This window comes from Cotesia glomerata, linkage group LG2, assembly GCF_020080835.1.
Source record: "Cotesia glomerata isolate CgM1 linkage group LG2, MPM_Cglom_v2.3, whole genome shotgun sequence".
In the NCBI taxonomy this organism is placed as follows: Eukaryota; Metazoa; Arthropoda; class Insecta; order Hymenoptera; family Braconidae; genus Cotesia; species Cotesia glomerata.
In genome coordinates this window covers 2,734,565-2,759,042 of record NC_058159.1, presented here as the reverse complement: position 1 = coordinate 2,759,042, position 24,478 = coordinate 2,734,565, and the positions used below count along the sequence as shown (strand labels likewise).

The following is a 24,478-nucleotide window of genomic DNA, read 5'->3' as shown; positions in this document are numbered from 1 at the left end:
TAATTTAAATTTATTTTCTATTTTTTAGTTTGGTTTTCTATAAAAAGCGTGTTTTTAGTTTTTTTAAACTATTATTTTTTGTGACTTTCTGAAATGAAATTTACCAAAAAGTTAACAATTTTTTATGTAACGTTTGGATGGAATAATAATGGAATTTCGCTGCAATTGACTTCCAAACGACTATAACCTCAAAAATAAAAAAGGTAAATAAATAAAAAAATAAGTGCAACCATGTGCTGAGTGTAAAAATAAACAACCGTTAGTTGTTGTTCAATAATCACTTTTAATGCGCTCTATTTTTTCAAAATTAAATCTGTCAGTGCCTGTTATAATAAATCGCTTTATAAAAACTTCATCAGTGATGGCGAAAAGTAAATTCGAGTATGTAAGACTTTATGAGCGGGATAATGTTTGTCTGCAAAACTGCTGGATTGTCGTGAGGATAGATGGAAAAAATTTTTCAAAATTCTCAGACGACCACAAGTTTTTGAAGCCTAATGATATCAGGGCTCTTGATTTGATGAACAAGGCCGCTTCTGCGGTAATCAGAGAATTTCATGATATTGTGTTAGCATTTGGACAAAGTGATGAGTATTCGTTCGTTTTTAGGAAAGAAACTACCGCTTATAATCGCCGAGGTAATTTTTATTCATTTTATTTATTTTATTTATTATGACACTGAAATCAGCTGTTATTTAATAATGTTTTTTTTTTTATTAATATTCAAACAAAAAAAATATGAAAATTAACTCAGCAGATATTTAATAATTTTTAGAATTTATTTAAACAAATAAATTATGGCAAAAAGAATGAGAAAAAAATAATGACATGTAAAAATTTTTTAAAAATTATAAATGCAATTTTTTAAAAGTAATTTTTCAGAAAAAATTTGTTTATTAAATAAAATTAAAAAATTATTAAGTGACTGTTAATTTTAATTTCATAAAAAATATTTTACATGCAGAAATTCTAAAAAATTATAGATACGATTTCTAAAAATATTTTTTAGGATTAATTTTTACTTTAAAAAACAAAAAAAAAATTTTTTTTCAGAAGATTTAACAGCTGGCAATTTTTATGAATTTTTTTTCAACAAATAAATTATAAAAAAAGTTGTATATTATAAAAAAATTTTTTTTAATTGTCAGCTGTCAACTAATTTTACCATCATAAATTATTTTATTTCTAAATGACAAATATAATACCAAGCAATTATAAATTTATTTTTTTTACAGAAACTAAACTGCTAACTTACGTTAATTCTCTTTTCTCATCGGCGTATACATTCCACTGGCGTGATTCCTTTACAGAATGTGCCTTGAAATATCCGCCGTCCTTTGATGCCAGGGTGGTACTCTACCCATCAGATGAAAATTTGAGAGATTATTTATCCTGGAGGCAAGCTGATGTTCACATTAATAATTTATACAACACTTGCTTTTGGAATTTAGTGCAACGGCAAAATATGACTACCGCAGAAGTAAGTTAATAAATTTATAAAGACTTACACGAAAAAAACAAGATAACACTGGATATCATCCCAGATTATACTCAGAGATATATCAGTGGTGAGAAAAAAATTTAAGATTGTAGCTAAAAAAAATCCGGATTATACGCTGAAAATAAAAAATTCTTTTATTAAGAAAATTATCTTAATAAAAGAAAAGAACTTGTTAAATTGATTGAAATAATTTTTACTTAATTTAAATAAAGCTATTTTCTTGTTTATCTATTATTCAAAGATAAATATTGATGCTCTTCTCTTAAGAAATTAATAATTAATAATAATAGAGTATTTGATCGTTATCGAATTTCTTGAAGCAAAAAATTGTTAATTCAGTAAAAGTTTTTTTTTCTCAGTGTACTGCGTGATATCTGGATTATACTCATTGTAATCTGGAATTATACTAGCTACTATCTGAAATTTTTTTTCACTTAGTATAATCTGGGATGATATCCAGTGTCATCTTATTTTTTTCGTGTACTAAATATAAAAATAAATTTTAATTACTTTTAAATTTTAATTTACAGGCTCAAGAAAAATTAAAAGGAACAGTCAGTAGCCAAAAAAACGATTTACTTTTTGATAGTTTTGGAATTAATTACAATAATGAATTGCCGATTTATCGGAAAGGTACAACGATAATTAAAAAATTAATACCCGACGAAAATGGTAAAGTGAAGTCAACAGTTTTAATTTTAAATGAAGACATCATAGGAGACCGATTTTGGAAAGAACATCCCGAGATTCTAGACCCAAAAGCTAAAGTAAAAATCAATAATTTAAATAATAAAAAATGAAATTCCCAAAATATTGAAAATTTATCTGAAGTAACAAAAAATCTTTTAATTTAGTATTTAATTGAAAAAAAAAAAAAAAAATCAATAAAGTTATAGATTTTTTTTATTATATATCAATTTGTCTATCTTTCTTACAATGATATACATTATACATACACATTTATAATATTTATTTATATATTTATATGATTGAAGGTATTTAATTGGTTAATTTGGGTACACGATTAGAGAATGGAATGCAATAATTATTTTGTAACATATATTATTAATTAATAATGATAATAACAAGTTAACTCTCGGTTAATATTAATACTCTATACATTTTGCCTCAGTAAATAATAATAATAATAAAATACGCCGTTATGTATCAAGGCGTCAACAACAGCTTAATAGATGAGGTCGTTTGTTTAACTGATTTTTAATGTACACATTTTATATTTTTATCATGGGGTTGAAATTTAAAAAAAAAACATTCGCTTAAAATATCGGGATGTAGTTGTCGATTTTAGCGCGATGTTTTTGAGCAACGCACTCAGAAATCCAGACAATGTTGCGGCATTCTTGTTCTTTGAGTTTTAAATAACTGTAAAATACTCCAAAATGAAATTGTTGAAGGAATGCATGCACATTCAAGCGTACCTAAAAATAAAATTAGTTTTTTATTTTTAAATTAAATTATTTTAGTATTTTATAAGACAAAAATTAAATATTTAAAAATAGCTCAAGTAAAATTAAATTGTAATATAATTTAGATTGAAATTTTTTTATAATTTTTTAGGTATTTAATTATTACAAAAATAATTTTATTAAAAATTCCACTTGTAAAAATAAAAAAAAATCAATGGAATTTAATTACAATAAAAAAAAATTTTTTTTTATTGTAATTAATTTGTTATAAGAATTAAAAAAATTAAATAATTTGAAAATACTTTTAGTATTTTATAATACCAAATTAAATATTTAAAAATAGCTCAAGGAAAACTAAATTATTGTAAAATAATTTATATTGAAATTTTTTTAGCTATTTAATTATTATGAAAAAAATTTTATTAAAAATTCCACTTGTAAAAATTAGTGGAATTTTTTAAAAGTATTTTTTTTTATTGTAATTAAATTGTTTTAAGAATTAAAAAAAAATTAATAATTGTCAGCTAACTTTTAAAATGTATTGAAAAAAAATTACCTCATGCTCAAAAAATTTATCTTCAAGAGTCTTATCTCCAGGATTATTACCAGCGCCTTCAAACAATGCACTGTATTCCTGAAAAAAAAATCAATAGGTAATGTCTTCGTTAAATTAAAATAAAAAAATAATAAATTCAAATTAAAAAATTTTTCGGAGGGAAATTCAAAAAAATAATTATAAGCTTACAGCATAATACTCAGCAACAGCTTTAACTTGTTCGTAATCATCAGCCCGAGCCAAAGCAGCAAGTCCATCAGGATTGAGCCGACCGCAGCGTGGGTACAACTTGGCTCGATCATCCTTACCGAGCTCAGTACCGAAAGAATTGATCGTAATAATAATAGCACGTCTGTCCGCTTCAAAAGCTAGAATCTCGCACATGGTATCAGCAGTAGTTCCTCCGATGTCTTTGCAAAAAGTGTAAAAAGCCTCCAAGTAAGCTTTGTACAAAGTGTTTCTGATTATTTCAATGTTCATCTCGTCCAAATCTTGCTCGGAGATGCAGTCGACGAAAAATGGAGCTAAAAAATTAAACATTAAAAAATTACTTTGAATCCCGGGAAAAATTTTAAAGTTATGAAAAATTTATATTATTTCATTAAAATTATAATAATAATAATAATTTATTAAATCAAAGATGGTTAATATTATAAGCCAGACTACCCGATCCAAATTGTTGGATAATGACTAATTTTTCATTATTATTTCTTCACCATAATATTTTATCGGTATGAAGTCTCAATACCATCAGAGAAAATTTAGGTGAAAATAACAATTAAAATTTTTTTTAAAAATTATGATTAGAGAAAGATGTAATTTTTTACTTTTTTCAGTTACTAAAAAAATAATTCAGATAGCCCAGACCAGGACTCGAACCTGGACTCGAATCTTTCTCTAATCATAATTGTCAAAAGAAATTTTAATTGTTATTTTCACCTAAATTTTCTCTGATGGTATTGAGACTTCATACCGATAAAATATTATGGTGAAGAAATAATAATGAAAAATTAGTCATTATCCAACAATTTGGATCGGCTAATCTGGCTTATGATATTAACCATCTTTGATTTAATAAATTTAAAACACCGATCTTCATATATTAAATATACAATAATAATAATAATAATAATAATAATAATATTTTTTTGTAACAAAAAATAGAGCGATAATTCTAGGGGTGCTTATTTTTCAGGAAAATTGTGGGTATAATACAATTATTATTATTATTTTTATTTTATAATAATTTTAATAAAATGATATGAATTTTTCATAACTTTAAAATTTATGATATTAAAGTTAGCAGTCTTGACCATATTTTAATTTTTTTTTAAAAAACAAATTTAGTTTGAAGAATTATTTTTAAAAAATGGCATTTTTAATTTTTTTAAATTTCTACATGTCAATTTTTTTTTCTAAATTTTTTTTTGCCATAATTTAAGGTAAAAGACCCAGTCATTGACACTGGCCTAGTTGTTAGACACTTGCAATTTTATTCTAGTTAAAAAGGTAAAATGTTTTTAAAAAAATCAATTATCTTAAAATTTATAATTATTAATTTATTAGAGTCGACTTGTTTTGTTTTTTTTAATTAAAATAAAATTGCAAGTGTCAATAACTGGGTCTTTTACCTTAGTTGCCTAAAAAATTCTTAAAATTATTAAATATCTTGTAAATTAATTTTCATTAAAATGTTTTCCGGTTACCCATTTAATAACTTTCTACTCTAAAATTTTGAAATCAATATTTAAAAATGAATAAAAATTACCAAGTGGAGTATCAACTAATACTGCATTGTACAACTCAGCAGGAGTTGCTGCGACATGAATAGCTTCCATTTGCTCGAAGCTACCCAGCGGATGACACTTGGGAATCAGTTCAGAAATCGGTCGCTGGTGAAGAGTCCCAGTTATCAGCAAGATAATATTATCAATCATGTAACTGTAGGTTATAAAGTCCAGGAACTGTGACAGAGGTTCTACAGAGTGATTACGCATATGCTGGAACTCAATAACTAATTTTTCCCTCAGCTTGTCATCTATGACACTGACAGCTAATGGTGAGGGCTCGTTTGCCAGAAAACTGCCGTAGTCAGTACCAGCGAGATGTAATTTTAAATCTATCAAATTAAAAATAAAAATAAAAAATATAAATACATTTCATTATTTATTTTTTAGAGCGAAAAAAAAAAATGAAAAATAATTAAATTAAAAAAATACCTTCGAGTGTTTCACATTGAACTAAATTAAGATAATCACTCTGTTGCAGGATTCCACACTTGAATCCACGGCACAAACCTTCAAGATAACCATTGTCGATATTGAACAAGCAGCCCTTCATGATTATTATTATTAACTATTTATTTATTTTTAAAAAAACAAACTAGTTAATAAATTAATTTTTTTTTTCTGGCAAGACAATTGTAAATTAAATGGAGATTAGAGACACTGGACTCGCCCTACTATCACCAGACCTGGATCATATGACCGAGCTGTCTGAAGTTGGCTAAGTATTAAGTATAGTGTGATAATACTGAAGTTAGCCGTCAGCTGTCAGTTTAAAAAATGTTTTTAATAAATCAATAAATCTATTACAATAAAAAAAATGCTTCTAAAAATTTTTATTAATTTTCACATGTGAAATTTTTTAATTACATTTTTTTTATAATAATTTAATTGATATTAAGTTCTAAAAAAATTATTAATGTCTGTCAACTTCAGTGTGTAGTTTGTATTTAGTGTATATATTTAGTGTTGGCTGTTAAGCAAGTTAAACAAGATGTCTCTTTTGCTCTAGGCGAGGGAGGAGAGAGTTTCCTAGTTTGAAGGTTAGAGAGAGACAAGAGAGATCATTGATCAGCCAAGGCGGTGATTTAACCAATAGAAATTTATTTTTACAAGAGAACCAGTAATGTTTAATGTAAACGTCAATGGAAATAAATTTTTGGTTTTATGTTGTGAAGGTTATCACGTAATTTCATGCTGGGATATATTTATATATAATTGACAATAATTGACACATGATGAGTAATTGAAAAGTTTTTTAGTTTTTTATTATTAGTGTGATTTTGTTATTTTTGTAATTATGTTTGGGAGAAAAAAAGAACAAAAAAAGGAACGAAAACCGCGGACTAATAATCCGGTAAAGTATTTTATTTATGTTTTTTTTATTATTATTGTATGACATTTAAGTTAGCAACTTGATCATTTTTTAATTTTATCTATCAAAATAATTTTTTCGAAAAATTGCATTTTTAATTTTTTATAATTTCTACATGTCAATTTTTTTTTTCTACTTATTTGTTTAAAAAAATGCTAAAATGATTAAATATTTGCTAAATTAATTTTCATGTTTTTATTATTATTATTATTATTAATATTACTATGATAAGTTTTTTATTCTTTAATAGTTGGGAATTGATTTTATGGGAGGTTTTGATCCTACGGGAGGTTTTAATCTCATGGGAGTCCCAGATGATGATGAAGATGATGAAGATTTGGAGAGTGAATTAAATCGGCTGGCGATGGGTGATGATCCACGACCTAGACGTCCAGGTTTGTTTGTAAACATTTATATAATACTAAAGTTAGCCGACGTTTTTAATTTTTTGATTTTTCTCCATTAATTAAATTAGAAAAAAAAATATTTTTTAAAAATTGCACTTAGGGTAAATGTACCAGTAGTTGACCGATTAAGGATTTTTGGCATTTCAATTGATCGTAATTTAATTATTATACGCTAAAAAATAAAAATTTTAAGTTTATTTAAACTTTAAATATTCAAGTTTTTGATATGTGATGTTATTTAATCGAATTATTCATAAAATTACATATAAATTCACATTTAAATGCAGGTAAGATAAAAACACCAGTAGTTGACCGGCTTGATCCAGTAAATTGACCGGATTATCAAACATTGGTTATTTTGTAAATTTTAATTAGTTTTTTATGTTTAATGTATAATGTTTTTATCCTTATTTATTTAAATTAGATTTGTATTGTTAGTAAACAAAATTCCTTTAGTTTAGAACAAAACTAATAATAATAAAAAAGTAACAGATTAGTAAATTAAACTTCGATTCAATAATGGCAAAAGCAAAATATTTTTTTGAGACACACGTATGCAATTATTAAAAATAATAACTATTGTTTAAAATAAACTATTAATTTATGTCTATATATTTCTATCAACAAAAAAATTCATATTTAAACTTGTTACACTGATAGAAGAATTTGTTTATATTTAACCCTTCAGCACTCTCGCAAAACGATTTACTATCATTACTTACTCGCGCGATGAGAAAAACTCTCACGCCTTATGTGGAAGCGCACGCATGCTTATAGTCCCTTTAATTTAAAAAATCTTAAGGTAGTTGTAGCGTGATAGCCATTTCAACAGAAAATTATAAAATTTTTTTTATCGAAAGATAAATATATTAATAATTCACTACCAAAATTTCAGATCAATTGACCGCACCGTTTTTAAGTAATTAATTTTCGAAATTGCGTCTTTTACACGTAGAGGTATAGAGAGATGGTAAAGTTAGTATGAAATCTTTGGCCCGCTCGAGTGGTACGGAAGATTTATCTTTCGATAATAGTATATTACACACCTAGGGAAGTAAAGTAAGAAATGTCTCAGATCACATGTAATTGTTGGCCGAGGCGAAGCCGAGGTCAACAAACATGTGATCTGAGGCTTTCTTATTTACTTCCCGAGGAGTGTATACTATTTTTTTGTCCGACGAAGGCGGAAAGCGGCAACTTAGTTTAGCGCAGCGGGACGAAAGTTGCCACTTTCCGCCCGGAGGGCAAAAAAAAAAATTTCATAATTTTCTGTTGAAATGCCTATCACGCTACAACTACTTAAATAAAATAAATTTCTTAAAACAAAAAAAAATTGACTTATTTAAAAATAATATTTAATAATAATACATCCAAACACAAATGCACTCTTACGGGAACCTCCGAACTGTACCGATCACACCCCATTTTTAAATTCTGACCCCCTACTTTACTATTGCGATGAGAAAATATCTCACAGAGTTAATAAAATTTATTTTATTTTTTTATAGTATAGAACAATTAAAATAATAATATTGCAATCTGAAATAATATTAATTTTTTGACAAATAGAAAAAAAATCACATAGTCATTCCATTTGAAATTTGAAAGAAAATTTGAGTTATTGATGAGCGTGAGAGAAAATCTCATAGCGAGAGTGCTGAAGGGTTAATTATGTTTGTTAATATCATACACTGATAGAAGGATTTATTTGTATTAAATAATATTTTTTAATATGTAACAAATCATTTATTAGAGACTATTTTTTAATATTAAATAAATATTTCTTAGTATTTAAAATGATTTGTTTGTATTTAATAAATCTGATATTCATTTATTAAATATTAATAAATCTTTTTAAATACTAAGAAATATTTGTTAAGGCCTAACAAATGGCTTCTAATAAATGATTTGTTAAATATTAACAAATCTTTTTAACTATAAACAAATCCTTCTATCAGTGTAGGGTTTAATAAATATTTATTAACAGTTTATAAATATTGGTTAAATATAAATAAATACTTATTAACTATTAATAAATGTACTCTTTTCTTCTAAATAAATAAATTAAATTATTAATAGCTAATAAATCCTTCTATCAGTGTACAAATTTAAACTTGACTTAAACAATCATCTTATTTGAAACACATTAAACAATAAGCATAAATACTTCTTTATTACTATTAATTTAATAATTATAAATTATTTTAAATAACAACACTTATTTAAACATATTTATATTTTTATTTTATATCGGTTAGAAACTTACAACTGTGCATGCGGTCAACTACTGGTATTTTGAAAAATACCAGGTTCCAATAGATGACCGTCAAAAAGTCATTTATTGATGGTACAACGGTGTGTTATTGTGCCAGTATCTGACCGGTCGTTGAATTGGTATTTATTTGATTGTTTTTGTCAAATCGTATTAAAAGATTTGTTAAGAAACTATTAAAGACTACTTCAGAATTTAATTTGGCAAGATTAACCTAATAGAAACTTTTTTGTTAACTAAAACATGTAGTCGCCTCTCGGATACTCTACTATAGTAATTGACCGATTTTAGACAGATCATGCGGTGAAAAATTTTCATGAATTATTTTCAATGTTCTAAAAATTAAATAAAATTTGGAATACCTATTCATTGTAATGATTATAAGTTCAACAATAGTTAAAAATAAATTTCAGGGTCATAAAAAATGCAGTTAATAATAATTTTTGGACTTTTTTATGAAAGCGGTCAACTACTGGTGCCCGGTCAACTACTGGAACATTTACCCTATAGTTTTTCAAGTTTTTTAAAAGTGAAATTTTTTAAAAATTTCTTTTGTACCAATTTTTATAATAAAAAAAAATTTTTTTAATTTTCAGATGTCGGCTAACTTAATTTTCATAACATTTATTTTAAATCAGCTGGCATTTAAGAAAAATTTTTTTTCATTTTTTTAATTAATTTAATTGAAACTAAAAGAATACTTATTAAAAATTGCACTTTTAGTTTTTCAAATTTTTCTTTTTATTTTTTTAATAAGAAAAATCCTAAAAATTGTCAGATGTCTTCTAATTTTATTTTCATGATGATGACATTTAAGTTAGCAGTCACTTGACTATTTTTTAATTTTTTTTAATAAATAAATTTGCTCCAAAAAATTATTTCTAAAAAATTGCATTTTTTATTTTTATAATTTTCTAAATGTCAATTTTTTTTCTAATTTTATTTGTTAAAAAAATTCTTAAAATTATAAAATATATGCTGAATTAATTTTCGTGATAAATTATGATAAAAAAATTGCGATGGAAATTTTTAAAAATCACAAATAGAATTTTTTAAAAATAATTTTTTTCAACAAATTTGTTTATTAAATATAATAAAAAATAGTTTGTTTACTTATGACACTATCAGGTGCTTGATAATTTAATTATTTAGCTTTTATTAGCTGATTAGTCAGTGGTACAAAAATATACAAGCTATATTATTAAAATAGCAATAAGTAGATTTTAAAACAGATAAATTTTAATTAGACAATATTGAAAATATTTATTATTTGAAAATTGTGTTTCTATTTTTAGTTATGACAATGACACATTAAGATTAGATATTAATAATAAAATAATATTTTATCATATCTTTAAATTAAGAAGTTTTAATGTGATTAACAGCCATGTAAAAATTTTTATTTTTTTAACAGTAATTAAATTAATAAAAAAAAATTTTTTTTAATTAAAAAAAATTTTTTTTATCATATTTAAATTGTTACAAAAATTTAAATTAATTTTATTATAAACAATTTAAATTAATTTATTAATAATAACAAAATTAACAAATATCTAATCAGTGATCACTTTTTTATGTTTAAAAGAACTAAAATTAATAATTTTTTTTTCATAAAAAATTTTTATAGCGCCCAAACCACCAGCAGAACTAATAGATCTAAACTTCGAAGTCAAAGAAATTGGCTCTGACGAAGAATTATCTGGAGATGACAATGATCCAGAATTATTGGTACTTAACTAATTACAAAAATAATTTACCTCCCTCCAAATCAATAAAAAAATGTCAAACAATTTTTTAATAAATTTCAGAACGAGCTCAACGCTCTGAAAAATGAAGACGATTCTCCAAACCTCGAAGAAGTTTCTTCAACCCCATCCAGCTCAGCAGTGTCCCCGGGTTCCGAGGAACTAGTAAAACTCCTAGAAGAAAGACTAGACCTCTACAAGCAAGCGGAATCAAAAGCAAAAAGTACAAACGACACCTCAAAAGCTCGCCGTTACAATCGCGGTGTGAAAACGCTTCAAGGAATGTTACGCGACGCCAAAGCGGGGAAGAACGTCGAGTCAGCAGATATACCGCCTTTGCTTCCGCGATCAGCGACTCAAGTGACTCCAGACACTCCTGCTGATCAAGGTATATTTCATCCATCTAATCTATTTATACCCACGTATTGCTCCCACGTATTTATTTTATTTATTTATATTTTAAACGGCTTTGTACACATTAATATTAGAAAAGTTAGGAGAGAAATTAATATAAGCAGTATTAATAAAAAAGAAGACAGAAAATAGATTATTACATATTACAAATTTATATATAAGAAGAAATATTGCAGCACTATGAATTACAAGGCCTCACTGATAAAAGGATTTGTTTATAGTTAAAAATATTTGTTAATATTTAATAAATCATTTATTAGAAGCCATTTTTTAGTACTTAACAAATATTTCTTAGTATTCAAAAAGATTTATTAATCTATATATATATATATAGGAGACTTTCTATAGATATAGATAGTCACTCATCACGATATCTCTGGAACTATAAGACCTAGAGACTTGAAATTTGGCAGGAATATTCCTTTTGCCAAGTAGAGGTCAGCTAAGAACGGATTTCACGAAATTCCACCCACAAGGGGGGTTGCGGGGGTGTTCACGAAAAAAAATTCATATTTTTCAATTATGGCTTTTAATAGTTCAAAACTTGGTCAGAATGTTTCAAATTACATTTAGAAATTTTTTAAAAACGAATTCTGTGACATTCCACCCCCCTGGCGTGCCCGTGCGTGGGCGTCAAATTAAGAAAAAATTCGTAAATTTCAATCTATAGCTATTAATACTTTGAAACATGGCCAGAATGCTTTTTTGGCGTTTTTGAGCTGTTAAGAATAAATTTCATTAAATTTTACCCCCACATGTCCGTGCGTGGGCGTAAAATTAAAAGAAATTGTACCTTTTAATCTATAGCAGCTAAAGGATTGAAACTTGGCCAGATTGATTTTTTTGGAGTTTTTGAGCTGTAAAGAATGAATTTTATGAAATGCCACCCTCACAAATCCTTGCGTGGGCGTTAATTAAAAAATTATAAAATTCAATTCCTAAAGGATAATAAGAAGGCATTAAATATAAAAAAAATTAAAAATTTTTATATAAGGTAAAAGCCCTAATAGATGATCATGTACCATTATATGATCACTCTATGTATTTATATACCTATATTTGTGAATATAGATATACAAATACACGTATATTGTACGCCACGCGAAGCGGGCGGGTAACGGCTAGTATTTAATAAATTAATATCAGATTTATTAAATACAAACAAATCATTTTAAATACTAAGAAATATTTGTTTAATACTAAAAAGTGGTCTCTAATAAATCGCGTACTTAAAGGTAAAAGGACTTATAGCTAAGGGTTAATACGGATTTGTGCTGAAAGGGCGTATAAAAAAATTTTTTTTTGCCAGAATCTAAATTTTATAATAACTATTTCTTAAAATAAATAAAAAACGAGAAAATAATCACGCGTCATTAATTGTTTTAGGTAGATTTCGTAGAAATCCATTTATTGCATTAGCCCTTGTGTCGGAATTCACACGGAATTTTGTCATTTAATCTCTTATTTACTCGAGTGAGACTCAAAATTAGCATTGGTTCAAAAATTTATATATATATATATATATACATGTGTGGGTAATATAACGCGGCTTGTCGGCACGATACCGTCTACAATTCTCAACGGATTTAGATGAAACTTAGTACACATTTTCTTTGGATAATAATCTTAAATGAGTTCGAAGATGAGCGAAATCCGTCAATTAATTTAGAAGTGGCGGCCATTTTAAATTTTCAAAATAGTGAAAATCACATTTACGGTGACTTTATTGTCGAATAACCTTTGATTGAAAAGAGATAGCTAATTTTTGAAAAATTCATGTGAAAGCTCGTAGAATTACCTTTAATTTTACGTATATAACATTGATATTTTGACCATTTTTAGTGATTTTTTCAAAGTTAAGATTGCAATTGAACTATTTTCAGGCAATGTGTAGTACAAACGACTTATGTACGTTATTTAATCAAGAATATCATTCAGTAAAATCTATCTTCCATTTCGGGTTTGGCCGAATGGCGTTTTTTGGATATATTTTCTTTTTCAACTTTAAAAAATTGTATAGTTGAGTTTTTACGCCGCTACTACCACAGAAAAGTTTTTTTTTTCACATTTTTAAACTACGAGTATGTTATTTTGTAAACTGGCCAAAAAAAAAGTTATACGCCCTTTCACCTTAAGATCACCAAAATTTCGAATTCTTAAAAGTGAAAGGGCGTATAACTAAAGACATACGCCCTTTTACCTTTGTAATTTTTTTTTCAATTTTAAGCGTAGAATGTGTCTACTACTCGATTGGCAATAAAAAAAAAAAATATGCGCCCTTTTACTTTTGCAAAGGTAAAAGGGCGCATAAATTGTTATAAGTCCTTTTACCTTTAAGCACGCGAAATTATTTGTTAACTATTAACAAATATTATTTAATACAAATAAATCCTTCTATCAGTGCTCTTTTAATTTTGCTTGGAATGATTTATAGGAGCCTTCGAAAAAGTTTATATCAATGTGATATCTGTTGACGAGAGTTGATATTCTGTTTTTTGGACTATTGATGACGTAATTTTTTTTGGACTTGGTTGTTTTCAGTAGTCGATTTTGCCTTAGGTTGAGAGTCTTTTCGATGAATTCAAAGCTGTTTATTTTAATTAAAATAATATTTTTTAGAACCTGATACTCAAGAAATTCCATTGGAAAATTCCACTCAACCCGAAGTTCCACCAGAAATTCCTCCAGAAGTTTCTCCAGAAGCTCCTCCAGCCGAACCAATTCCAGTAGATGAAGAAAAATTAGCGTTATTAAAAAAACGCCAGCATGAATACAAAATAGCCGCAGTTGCTTGGAAAAAATCCGGACAGGTTGAAGAAGCAGTTAAATATTTAAAAATAGCAGTGAGATTTGATGTTGTAATATCAGCGTTGACTTCTGGAGAACCTGTTGACTTATCAGACATGCCACCAACTCCAGATTTACCTAATAATAATAATAATAATAATTCACCGGCTGTAACTGCAACAGAAATAAATCCTCCTCAAGAGCCTGCTAAAGAAGAAAGCGAAGTTCAAGACTCGGTTGAAGAACCACCAGCTGAAGCTCCAGCTCCTGTTACTGGAGGAGATATTATAGGTGCTTTAAAAGAAAGATTAGAAGTTTATCGTCGAACTAAGACAGCTGCTGAAGAAGAAGGAAACTCTTCTAAAGTCCGAAGATACGGACGTATTTGTAAACAATATGAAGATGCGATAAAACTTCACTCTAAAGGAAAATCTATTCCTGTTGATGAACTGCCAGTTCCTCCGGGATTCCCTCCGATTGTATTGAATGTAGCAGCTCCTAAGCCTGCTCCAGCTCCAGCTCCGAAACCTGCTCCAGTTCCTGGTCCGAAGACTTCGCCAGAAAAAGCGGCAATAGGGATAGAAGAGAAGCCTACGGCGCCAGCTAGGGGAAAGCCGATGACTTCCCGAGCCCAGAAGCAAACTATAATTTTACAGAAACGACAAATAGAATTGAAACGCGCAGCACTGGCTGCTAAAAAGGAAGGAGACTTGGATTTGGCTAAGGATTACCTGAGACAGGCGAAGCAAATTGAACCTTTGATCCAAGCTAGCATGGGTGGACTGCCAGTAGACTTGGCCTCGGTTCCGCTGTCTCCAGTTTCTAAAGAAGAACTTCATAATTCTATTGCGGCTTCTTCTAATGACAGCTTCGCTCTGGTGTCCTCTGATGATTGCCAGTCGAGTGAAGCTACGGGGACTGATCAGGAAATTTATGATAACTTGGAGAAGCAGTTGGTTAAACATAGGAAGGTTTGTTTGGCTACGCGGGATCATGCTAAGGCTCTTGGAGATGTTCCTGGGTACAATAGGTGGGAAAATATGGCTCTTGGGTTCAGTAGGGATTTGGATATGCTTCGTGTTAGACGCAGAGATGGGCTGCCGCCTCCTCAGCATCATTATGAAGTTAAAACTTACGCGATTGTTCAGTAATTATTTTTTTTTTTTATTTAGGCTTAATTTTTAACAGTGTTGGGGAGTTATTATATTTTTAAAAATTTTTTTTAACTACTTTTTATTCATTTGAAACTTTTAGAAAAATTAAAGAAAAAAAATTTTTTTTTTACCCAACACTGTTTATAATAATAAAATTAACAGATATCTGATAATAGTTAGAATTTTTTAATAAATAATCTATATTACTAAGAGAATAATAAGAGAACTAAGAGAAATTTAGTGTCCTTGTAAAAGTCAACTTGAATTTGTGTCTTTTCAAGGTTTCATATCATTCTCACAGATAGTCAACTACATAATTAATATATGACTTTGTATCTTGTGAAATATTGACATTTTTAAAGATATAAGCTCATCCCGATGTTACAATCATGTAGACCTTTCATTTGAGTACCCACATCAATTTTTCATATATTTTATATATTTATATATATATATGTATATTAGAGTGGTCCAAAAAAAAAAAGTTTTTTGCCTATCATCTTAAAAGCTTCTCTAAGGTATAAAAAAAATTCCCTTCAAAGCGCAGCTTGATATCTCAATTCTTCATGAAGCTCAATGAATTTTTATTTTCCCATTTAAATAACACGTAAAAAAATTTTATTTACGTTTTTATCCAGCAATAATACGAAAAAAAATTTTTTTGTATTTTTCGTCAATTATTCTTGTAGGAAATTTAATTTTCTACAAAAAAGTACTGAGGTAGTTTCTTCGTAATCTTAACGAGTAAATAGTTATTGAGTTTTAAATACTTGCACAAAAAATTTGAACGAAGATAGTTTCAAAGCAACTTTTCGAAAACTTTTCGGTAACTGCATGTATTTATTTCAAAATTTATCAAACTAGACTGTTTCTAATATAATTAACACCTGTCTTTTGGTGAAGTATTAACTGTGAATGATGAATAATTTCTCTCATTACAATTTGGATATTTTTCTTATGAGCAGTGATTTATTAAAATTGAACTTGAATTTCATTACGGAATCTGAATCAAGAGCAAGCTAGTACTTCCGGATGTATACCAAATTTAATTTTTTTATTTAAGAAGATGTAGGACAGGTAGAACAGGTGAATATTTAAATTTTGAACATGATGCTGGGACGCTTTTTGACCGAATGAAAAATCACGAAACTTTGCAGGAGTACGTAAATAGAAGTCCTTCGTGAATTGATTCTTTTATTTTTAAATTTAATCATTGAAAAAAATGATAAATAAACAAGTAGAGTTAGTGCGGAAAACTGCCTTATCTCAGGAGTCATCACATATTTAAGTAAATAAGCTTGACTATAAAAAAATTGCTAATAAACATACAACCAATATAATCTTTGAGACTGATTTAATTTTTTGGTTATTTCTTATTTTAGTTTATATGACTTATAAGACATAATTATTAAAATGCAGCTAGGTTGAAGTAAAAACTAATTGTCAACAAAAAATTTAATTTACTATATATCTTCATGTAGGCCGCAAGAGAGTGCTAAAAGTAAATTATCTAGTTTAATTTTTTTAAGCAGTGGTTAGAGTATTTACAAAGTCTGGTAATCTCCTTCAGTGCATTTAACATGTGGTTCAAATAAACAAACCGATATATTGAATTGTCATTTGTTATCACTGGTCCAGACTGAATGACCGATATCAGACTGTATACTATGTTTTTAAGAAAAAATATAAATTACTTAATCAAATACTTTGAAACAGAAAATGTGATACAACATGGATTCTAAAATCATATCTGATTAAATTTTCTTTTATTGCGAGTATTTAAAGCTTAATAACTTTTTACTTGTTAGGATTACGAAAAAACTACCTTAGTACTTTTTTATAGAGAATTGAATTTCCTACAAGAATAATTGATGAAAAATACAAAAAAAAATTTTTTTCGTAGTTTTACCGGATGAAAACGTAAATAAAATTTTTTGATGTGTTATTTAAATGGGAAAATAAAAATTCATTGAGCTTCATGAACAATTGAGATATCAAGCTGCGCTTTGGAGAGAATTTTTTTTATACCTTAGAGAAGTTTTTGAAACAGCAGCACTTGAAAAAAAAAATAAAAATGTTTTTTTTGGACCACTCTAATGTATATATGAAAAATATATCAAAAATACATGTGGGTACTCAAATGAAAGGACTCAATGAGTGTAACATCGGGATGAGCTTATAACTTTAATAACGTTAATAATTAAGAAATAACATTCTATCTTGTGAAATATTGACATTTTCAAAGATATAAGCTCATCCTAATGTTACACACATCGAGACCTTTCATTTGAGTACCCACATCAATTTTTCATATATTTTATATATTTATGTATTTCACAAATACCATATATATAAAATATATAAAAAATGTCATGTGGGTACTCAAATGAAAGGTCTCGATGAGTGTAACATCAGGATGAGCTTATATCTGTAAAAACGTCAATAATTAAGAAATGATATTTAGTTGTATCGTGTCAACTAATGATATTTTAAAGATACAAGCTCGACCCAATATTACACTCATCGAGACTTTTCATTTGAGTACCCACATCAATTTTTTATATATTTATATATTTCACATATACCATATATATAAAATATATAAAAAATGCCATGTGGGTACTCAAACGAAAAGTCTCGATGAGTGTAACATCGGGAAGAGCTTATATCTTTAAAAATGTCAATAATTAAGAAATGACCTTGTATTTTGTGAACTATTGACATTTTTAAAGACATAAGCTCATCCCGATGTTACACTCATCAAGACCTTTCATTTGAGTACCCACATCAATTTTTTATATATTTATATATATGTATATATGAAAAATATATAAAAATGCATGTGAGTACTCAAATAAAAGCTCTTGATGAGCGTAACATCGGGATCAGCTTATATCTTTAAAAATGTCAATACTTAAGAAATGACATTGAATCTTGTCAACTATTGACATTTTTGAAGATATAAGCTCACCCTGACATTACACCCATTAAGGCCTTTCATTTGAGTACCCACATCAATTTTTCATATATTTTATATATTTATATATTTCACAAATACCATATATATAAAATATATAAAAAATGCCATGTAGGTACTCAAATGAAAGCTCTTGATGAGTGTTACATCAGGATGAGCTTATATCTTCAAAAACATCAATATTCAATTAATTACAATGTAATTTAACAAAAGTCATTATTCAATAAAGCAAAATTTTATTTATTTATAGTTCTCAAGTCACGGCAGTCACGTAGTGACTGCAAGGTTGCTAGTTAACTATAAAGAGAATTAAAAAAAAAATTAGTTTAAAATTATCTACGCAATTTAAAAAAAAAAATCAAAAAATTTTCAGATATCTGCTAATTTTATAAATTTAAAATCATAATTAATATTATTTATAAAATATTTACAATTTTATCAGGAGCTGTACAGATTTAACAGACAGCGACGTAGAATTGTCTATTATCCGCGGAGTCAACTACCCAAAAGAAGTTGATAGCTACGTTATCTACGAGTTCCCTTACCCGACCGAAAACTCGCCGACTGACAGAACATCGACGGTCCGTAATACGAGCGCTCCAGAGTATGACGCAACTTTTACATTAACCGGTAGCATTGACAGATCTTCCAGGCAGTGTCAGCGAACTTACAAACGACACTCTTTGAAGTGTCAAGTATGGTCCAAAGGGTAATTTTTTATAATTTTTATTTATTTAATTATAATTTTCCTGCTTGTTAGAAATTTTTAGACAACTTTCTCCTATTTTTATTTATTTTATTTATTTATTTATTTATTTATTTATTGACAATTCGTAAAAGTTCACCTGTAGATTAGGACATATTAATTTACAGATGCTCAACGAATCCTTTGATGTGTTGCCTACACCCCAGGTACGACTTAATAATAATGTTTATTTATTTTAATTAAATTATTATTTTATTACAGAGGATTTCTTCGAAGCGACAATTTACTGGGTACTGTTACTGTTAAACTCCAACCACTGGAAACTCAATGTATATTGCATGACACATTCCCGGTACGTATTACAATATTTATTCATAATTAATAAAGTAAAATAAAATTACTTTTTTAATAAAATTTATTTTTACTAAAAATAAAAAATTATTTCAGTTAATGAACGGAAGAAAAGCTGCTGGAGGACAGCTCGAAATAAAAATCCGAGTGAGGAACCCCATCACAACTAAGCAGATTGAAAAAATGACCGACCGATGGCTTGTTATTGATAATTAATTTATAAAAAATTCTTTTTTGCTTTTATGAAAATATTTTAACAGTTGTACTACGAAGCGCATGCCTTATTGCACATTGATGTGATAAATCAACAAATTATTTTTTATCAAATGTATTTATGAATAAAGCTTGTAAATATATATAATACATATAATTAATTGTATTCATTAATTAATAGTAATTTAATTAAAGGTTAATTAGAAGTGAACTTTGACCTGAAAGAGAGAACTCGACACATTGCGCATGAATGAGACAACGACGATTACCGGACAATAGTTTGTTAGTGGTATTCACCATGTGTATTGTTCTCCAGGAAATGTGGAATCAGCTTCTATCGCTCTATCGCTGTAGTCTTTGTGTAGTTACTGTTACTTTTGCTAAATAGTAAATAATTTTCAATTTATTTATTTGAAAAGTCAATTTTATTGACAAAAATTGCTAGTTTATAATATTAAAAACTTTACTTTTGTTCCTAAAAATAAAATAATTTATAATTTACTAACAATAAAATTTATCTAAAATTAAAAAATTACAAATGAATTTTTTATTTCTTTCTCAAAAGAAAATTCTAATATATTTTAAAAAGTAAAATTTATTCAGGTTTGAAGAATAAAAAAATTACAATAAATTAATATTTATTTTTTTTCTACAAAAAAGATTGATATTGAATTAAAAAGAAGAAATTGAATGAATTTTTAATTTTTTTTTAAGAAAAAATTAATATTTGATTTAGAAAAAAATAGAATTTATGCAGAATTAGATATTGAATTTTCTAAAGATATAATCTCATCCCGATGTTATACTCATCAAGAGCTTTCATTTGACTACCCACATGCATTTTGGTATATTTTTCATATTTACATATATATATAATATATATTTTAAAGATATAAGCTCATCCCGATGTTCCATTCATCAAGAGCTTTCATTTGAGTACCCACATGCATTTTTGATATATTTTTCATATATATATATATATATATATATATATATATATATATATGAAAAATTGATGTGGGTACTCAAATGAAAGGTCTCGATGAGTGTAATGTCAGGGTGAGCTTATATCTTTAAAAATGTCAATAGTTGACAAGATAGCCAAGTCAGTTCTTAATTATTGACATTTTTGAAGATGTAAGCTCATCCCGATGTTACACTCATTGAGACCTTTCATTTGAATACCCACATCAATTTTTCATATATTTTATATATTTCATAAATACCATATATATAAAATAAATAAAAAATGCAATGTGGGTACTCAAATGAAAGGTCTCGATGAGTGTAACATCGTGATGAGCTTATATCTTTGAAAATATCAATAATTAAGAAATGACATTGTATCTTGTTAACTAATGACATTTTTAAAGATATAAGCTCATCTCGATATTACCCTCATCGAGACCTTTCATTTGAGTACTCACATAGCATTTTTTGTATATTTCATATTTATGGTATTTGTGAAGTATATAAATATATAAAATATATGAAAAATTGATGTGGGTACTCAAATGAAAGGTCTCGATGAGTGTAACATCGGGATGAGCTTATATCTTTAAAAATTGTAATAGTTCACGAGATACAAGGTAATTTCTTAACTATCTTTCCAGAGATAGAGCATTTTCGAATGCAGCCTAAATACTTATCATAATAAATTGACTATCGATGAGAATGAAATGAAACCTTGAAAGGCACAAATTCAAATCAAGACCTTTACAATGGCACTAAATTTCACTAAAAAAACCGATTTTACCATATGACTATCTTGGAAACAAAATTTTTCTTATTCTCTTAATAATTAAGATAAAAAAAATTTTTTTTCGATGCAATTAAAATAAAAATGTCTACTAAAAAATTACAGTAAATTAATTTATAATTTTTTTCCAAAGAAATAATTAATATTCAATTAAAAAAAAATTCGATGCAGGATTAAATCATAAATAATTGTTTTTCAAGAGAATTAATATTAAATAAAAAAAAATTTATCGATGCAATTGAAATAAAAACGTCAATTGTAAACCTGAATAGTCGAGTAATGTGGAACGACTGGAATAATAGCATTTAAAAGCCAGTTAAAAAACAAATGATATTAAATGAAAGGGTTGACAGGGTCGTCACCCGTGGTGTCGAAAGGCATGAAACACAAAAATGAAAGTAAATACCCAGCGATGCATAAATAAAGAACCGCAGGCATCTATTGATCGACGGGTGATTGGAGTATGATCGGGGTTCTCACTCTCGTCTATCGGTTCTCGTCTCTCGTCTCTGGAGAGGCGCTCGAAAACAACCGTGGATTTATTTGCCAATTAGACAATTGAGTCTCGTACTCAAACTCGAGCACGTGCGATATCTGCTAGCTGCTCCTAAATGTCTATATCTGCAGTGTACCCTTTCGCGAAAGGGTTAAGCCAGTGATGCGATCAGAGAAAATTAAACACTCGGATCTACGTTCTACAGATAATTTTTTCCGCATCGCTGAGGATTATTTGAGTAACCGCTTACAATCTAGTTACCCCACACCGTAACATCATACTGAAGTAGCTGGAGTAATATTGACCTTTGGTCCTCGCCACACCGAAAAGCCAACTCCTCATTTATCCGAGCTAATTAATCATGTTTAATGTTTATGTTCATTTATTTAATCATTGCGCATCGCTGATACTATCTTCAACTTAATATTTGCAATGTTACTGTTTATTTTATAAAATAATGCTGATAATAATTACCGCTTACGTAATTGTGCTTATTAAGAACTTGATCATCAGTTATCGCTACTTTTTCTCGCGCAGTTCAAATGACAGTTCATATTTATCTTTCATTTCTTGATTTTTTACATAATGTTAGATTAAAGATCAGTTATACAGAGGATGAACGAGCTACTTTGTTGCTTATCGCTCAGTTATTTGCAACAATCTTTTAAATATTGATAAATTGCAAATAAGTGATAAGAATATGCGCGTTACAATTAATTTCTACACTTGTTTTGTGTCTAGTTTTATAGATATTTATAATTAAATTTATGTCAGAGTTTATTGTAATTAAAATATTCTTAGATTTTGTTGTGTTTATTGTACACTGATGAAAAGATTTTATAAATTTTAGTAATGGAAACATTTTTTATTTAAATAAAAATGAGTGGCTGTTCCTTTATAAGCGCATGAATTAAAAAAATTTTTTTTAATGATTGTAAAATGCTAAATTTAGTAAGAATTTTTGCTTAGTAAATTAAGAACTTAAGAAAAAATTTAAGCTTTAATTTTTGAAGTACTTTTGGAATAAGATATTTATTTTTAATCAATTGTAAGTTTAAAATGAATTTGCAATAAAAAATTATAGAAAAATTTTAATTTAAGTCGTCTTTTGTATTTTTACTTATTATAACTAATTGTGATTTTAAAGAATTAAAAATTTTTTTATAAATTTATTGTCAGCTTTAAAAAATAATAAGTATCGGCACGGTAATTTTATTCTAATAAATTTTGGTTAAAAATTCATCTTTTCTTTTTTAAATTTCAATTTTTCTATAGATTTTTTTCACTATTAAAAATAATTAACTAATAAATTCATAAATTTGTAGACAATTTGTTAATTTATTAAATATAACTAAATATTTTTTTAATATAATTGTAAAAATTTTTTGGCTTTTTATTAAATTATTCTTTTAATATTAAACTAGCAACCTTGCAGTCACTATGTGATTGCCGAGACTTGTGAACTATAAATAAATAAAATTTTGCTTTATTAAATAATGAATTTTGTTAAATTGCACTGTACTTTTTTAACTATTGACGTTTTTAAAGATATAAGCTCATCCCGATGTTACACTCATCAGGAGCTTTCATTTGAGTACCCACATGCATTTTTATATATTTTTCATTTATACATATATATATGTAAATAATATATATAAATATAATATACATAAATATATGAAAAATTGATATGGGTACTCAAATGAAAGGTCTTGATGAGTGTAACATCAGGATGAGCTTATATCCTTAAAAATGTCAATAGTTCACAAGATACTAGGTCATTTCTTAATTATTGACATTTTTAAAGATATAAGCTCATCCCGATGTTACACTCTTCAAGACCTTTCATTTGAGTACCCACATGGGATTTTTTATATATTTTATATATATATGGTATTTGCCAAATATATAAATATATAAAATATATGAAAAATTGATGTGGGTACTCAAATGAAAGGTTTTGATGACTGTAACATCGGGATGAGCTTATATCTTTAAAAATGTCAATAGTTCACGAGATATAAGGTCATTTCTTAATTACACTGAAAAAAAAATTAACTTGATTCAAGAGAAAAATTTTTGAACCAAGAATATAATTGTCTTGAATCAAGACAAAAAATTTTTGAATAAAAAAAATTTCCTTAAATCAAGAAAAATTTCCTTAAATCAAGAATTTTTCTACTCAAATCAAGAATATTAAGTTCTTCAAAATTATATACTTGATTCAAGAACATTTCTTTTTCTGTGTATGTATCTAGAGATAGAGCATTTTAGAATGCAGCCAAAATACTTATCATCATAAATCAAGACTTTTCCAAGAATACCAAATTTAACCATAAAAACCCATTTTATCATATAAATACATTGATCAGAAAATTTTGCTTATTCTCTTTTAATAATCTAGATAATTTAATTAATATTGAAAAAGTGAACAATAAAAAAATGATATACTTTTTTGTAATTTTCAAGGATAAAAAAAAAGCTTCTCATAAGTGAAAAAAAAAATTCTTATTAAAAAAAAAGAAATCAGAGTTTTTTTTACGACAAAAATTAT

The 24,478-nt window shown here is 27.1% G+C and overlaps 3 protein-coding genes across 5 annotated transcripts; 2 read left to right on the top strand and 1 right to left on the bottom strand.

Moving 5' to 3' along the window:
- Positions 1-58: 58 nt before the first annotated feature.
- On the top strand, positions 59-2,760 carry LOC123259199 (probable tRNA(His) guanylyltransferase). The gene is made up of 3 exons (XM_044719537.1): positions 59-638; positions 1,236-1,480; positions 2,032-2,760. Exons 1-3 carry the CDS (start codon positions 287-289, stop codon positions 2,299-2,301), a joined length of 867 nt encoding a protein of 288 aa, XP_044575472.1. The 5' UTR covers positions 59-286; the 3' UTR covers positions 2,302-2,760.
- Positions 2,387-6,004, bottom strand: LOC123259195 (V-type proton ATPase subunit d). The gene is made up of 5 exons (XM_044719530.1): positions 5,704-6,004; positions 5,253-5,603; positions 3,674-4,008; positions 3,485-3,562; positions 2,387-2,940 (listed from the first exon to the last, which is right to left on the bottom strand). The coding sequence occupies exons 1-5, from the start codon at positions 5,822-5,824 to the stop codon at positions 2,779-2,781; spliced, it is 1,047 nt and encodes a 348-aa protein (XP_044575465.1). The 5' UTR covers positions 5,825-6,004; the 3' UTR covers positions 2,387-2,778.
- A 251-nt stretch (positions 6,005-6,255) lies between these two features.
- On the top strand, positions 6,256-19,832 carry LOC123259162 (coiled-coil and C2 domain-containing protein 1-like). 3 transcript variants are annotated; one of them, XM_044719459.1, is made up of 9 exons: positions 6,256-6,625; positions 6,894-7,038; positions 10,950-11,050; positions 11,131-11,455; positions 14,101-15,415; positions 18,842-19,108; positions 19,251-19,311; positions 19,367-19,457; positions 19,553-19,645. In XM_044719459.1, the coding sequence occupies exons 1-8, from the start codon at positions 6,569-6,571 to the stop codon at positions 19,409-19,411; spliced, it is 2,316 nt and encodes a 771-aa protein (XP_044575394.1). In that variant the 5' UTR covers positions 6,256-6,568; the 3' UTR covers positions 19,412-19,457; positions 19,553-19,645. The 3 variants fall into 3 exon arrangements, with proteins under 3 accessions (XP_044575394.1, XP_044575392.1, XP_044575393.1); XM_044719457.1 differs by having other exon boundaries at positions 6,258-6,625; positions 19,273-19,311; positions 19,553-19,832; XM_044719458.1 differs by lacking the exon at positions 19,251-19,311 and having other exon boundaries at positions 6,259-6,625; positions 19,553-19,832.
- The last annotated feature ends 4,646 nt before the right edge of the window (positions 19,833-24,478 follow it).

Excerpts from the sequence above, each read along its gene's own strand:
- LOC123259199 (XM_044719537.1), top strand. The coding sequence starts at position 287 with ATGCGCTCTATTTTTTCAAAATTAAATCTGTCAGTGCCTGTTATAATA. Across the intron at positions 639-1,235 it reads TACCGCTTATAATCGCCGAG|AAACTAAACTGCTAACTTAC; the intron begins GTAATTTTTATT and ends TTTTTTTTACAG. Across the intron at positions 1,481-2,031 it reads AAAATATGACTACCGCAGAA|GCTCAAGAAAAATTAAAAGG; the intron begins GTAAGTTAATAA and ends TTTAATTTACAG.
- LOC123259162 (XM_044719457.1), top strand. The coding sequence starts at position 6,569 with ATGTTTGGGAGAAAAAAAGAACAAAAAAAGGAACGAAAACCGCGGACT. Across the intron at positions 7,039-10,949 it reads TCCACGACCTAGACGTCCAG|CGCCCAAACCACCAGCAGAA; the intron begins GTTTGTTTGTAA and ends AAATTTTTATAG. Across the intron at positions 19,458-19,552 it reads TATTGCATGACACATTCCCG|TTAATGAACGGAAGAAAAGC; the intron begins GTACGTATTACA and ends AAATTATTTCAG.
- LOC123259195 (XM_044719530.1), bottom strand. The coding sequence starts at position 5,824 with ATGAAGGGCTGCTTGTTCAATATCGACAATGGTTATCTTGAAGGTTTG. Across the intron at positions 5,604-5,703 it reads TCAATGTGAAACACTCGAAG|ATTTAAAATTACATCTCGCT; the intron begins GTATTTTTTTAA and ends TTAATTTGATAG. Across the intron at positions 3,563-3,673 it reads CTGTTGCTGAGTATTATGCT|GAATACAGTGCATTGTTTGA; the intron begins GTAAGCTTATAA and ends TTTTTTTTTCAG.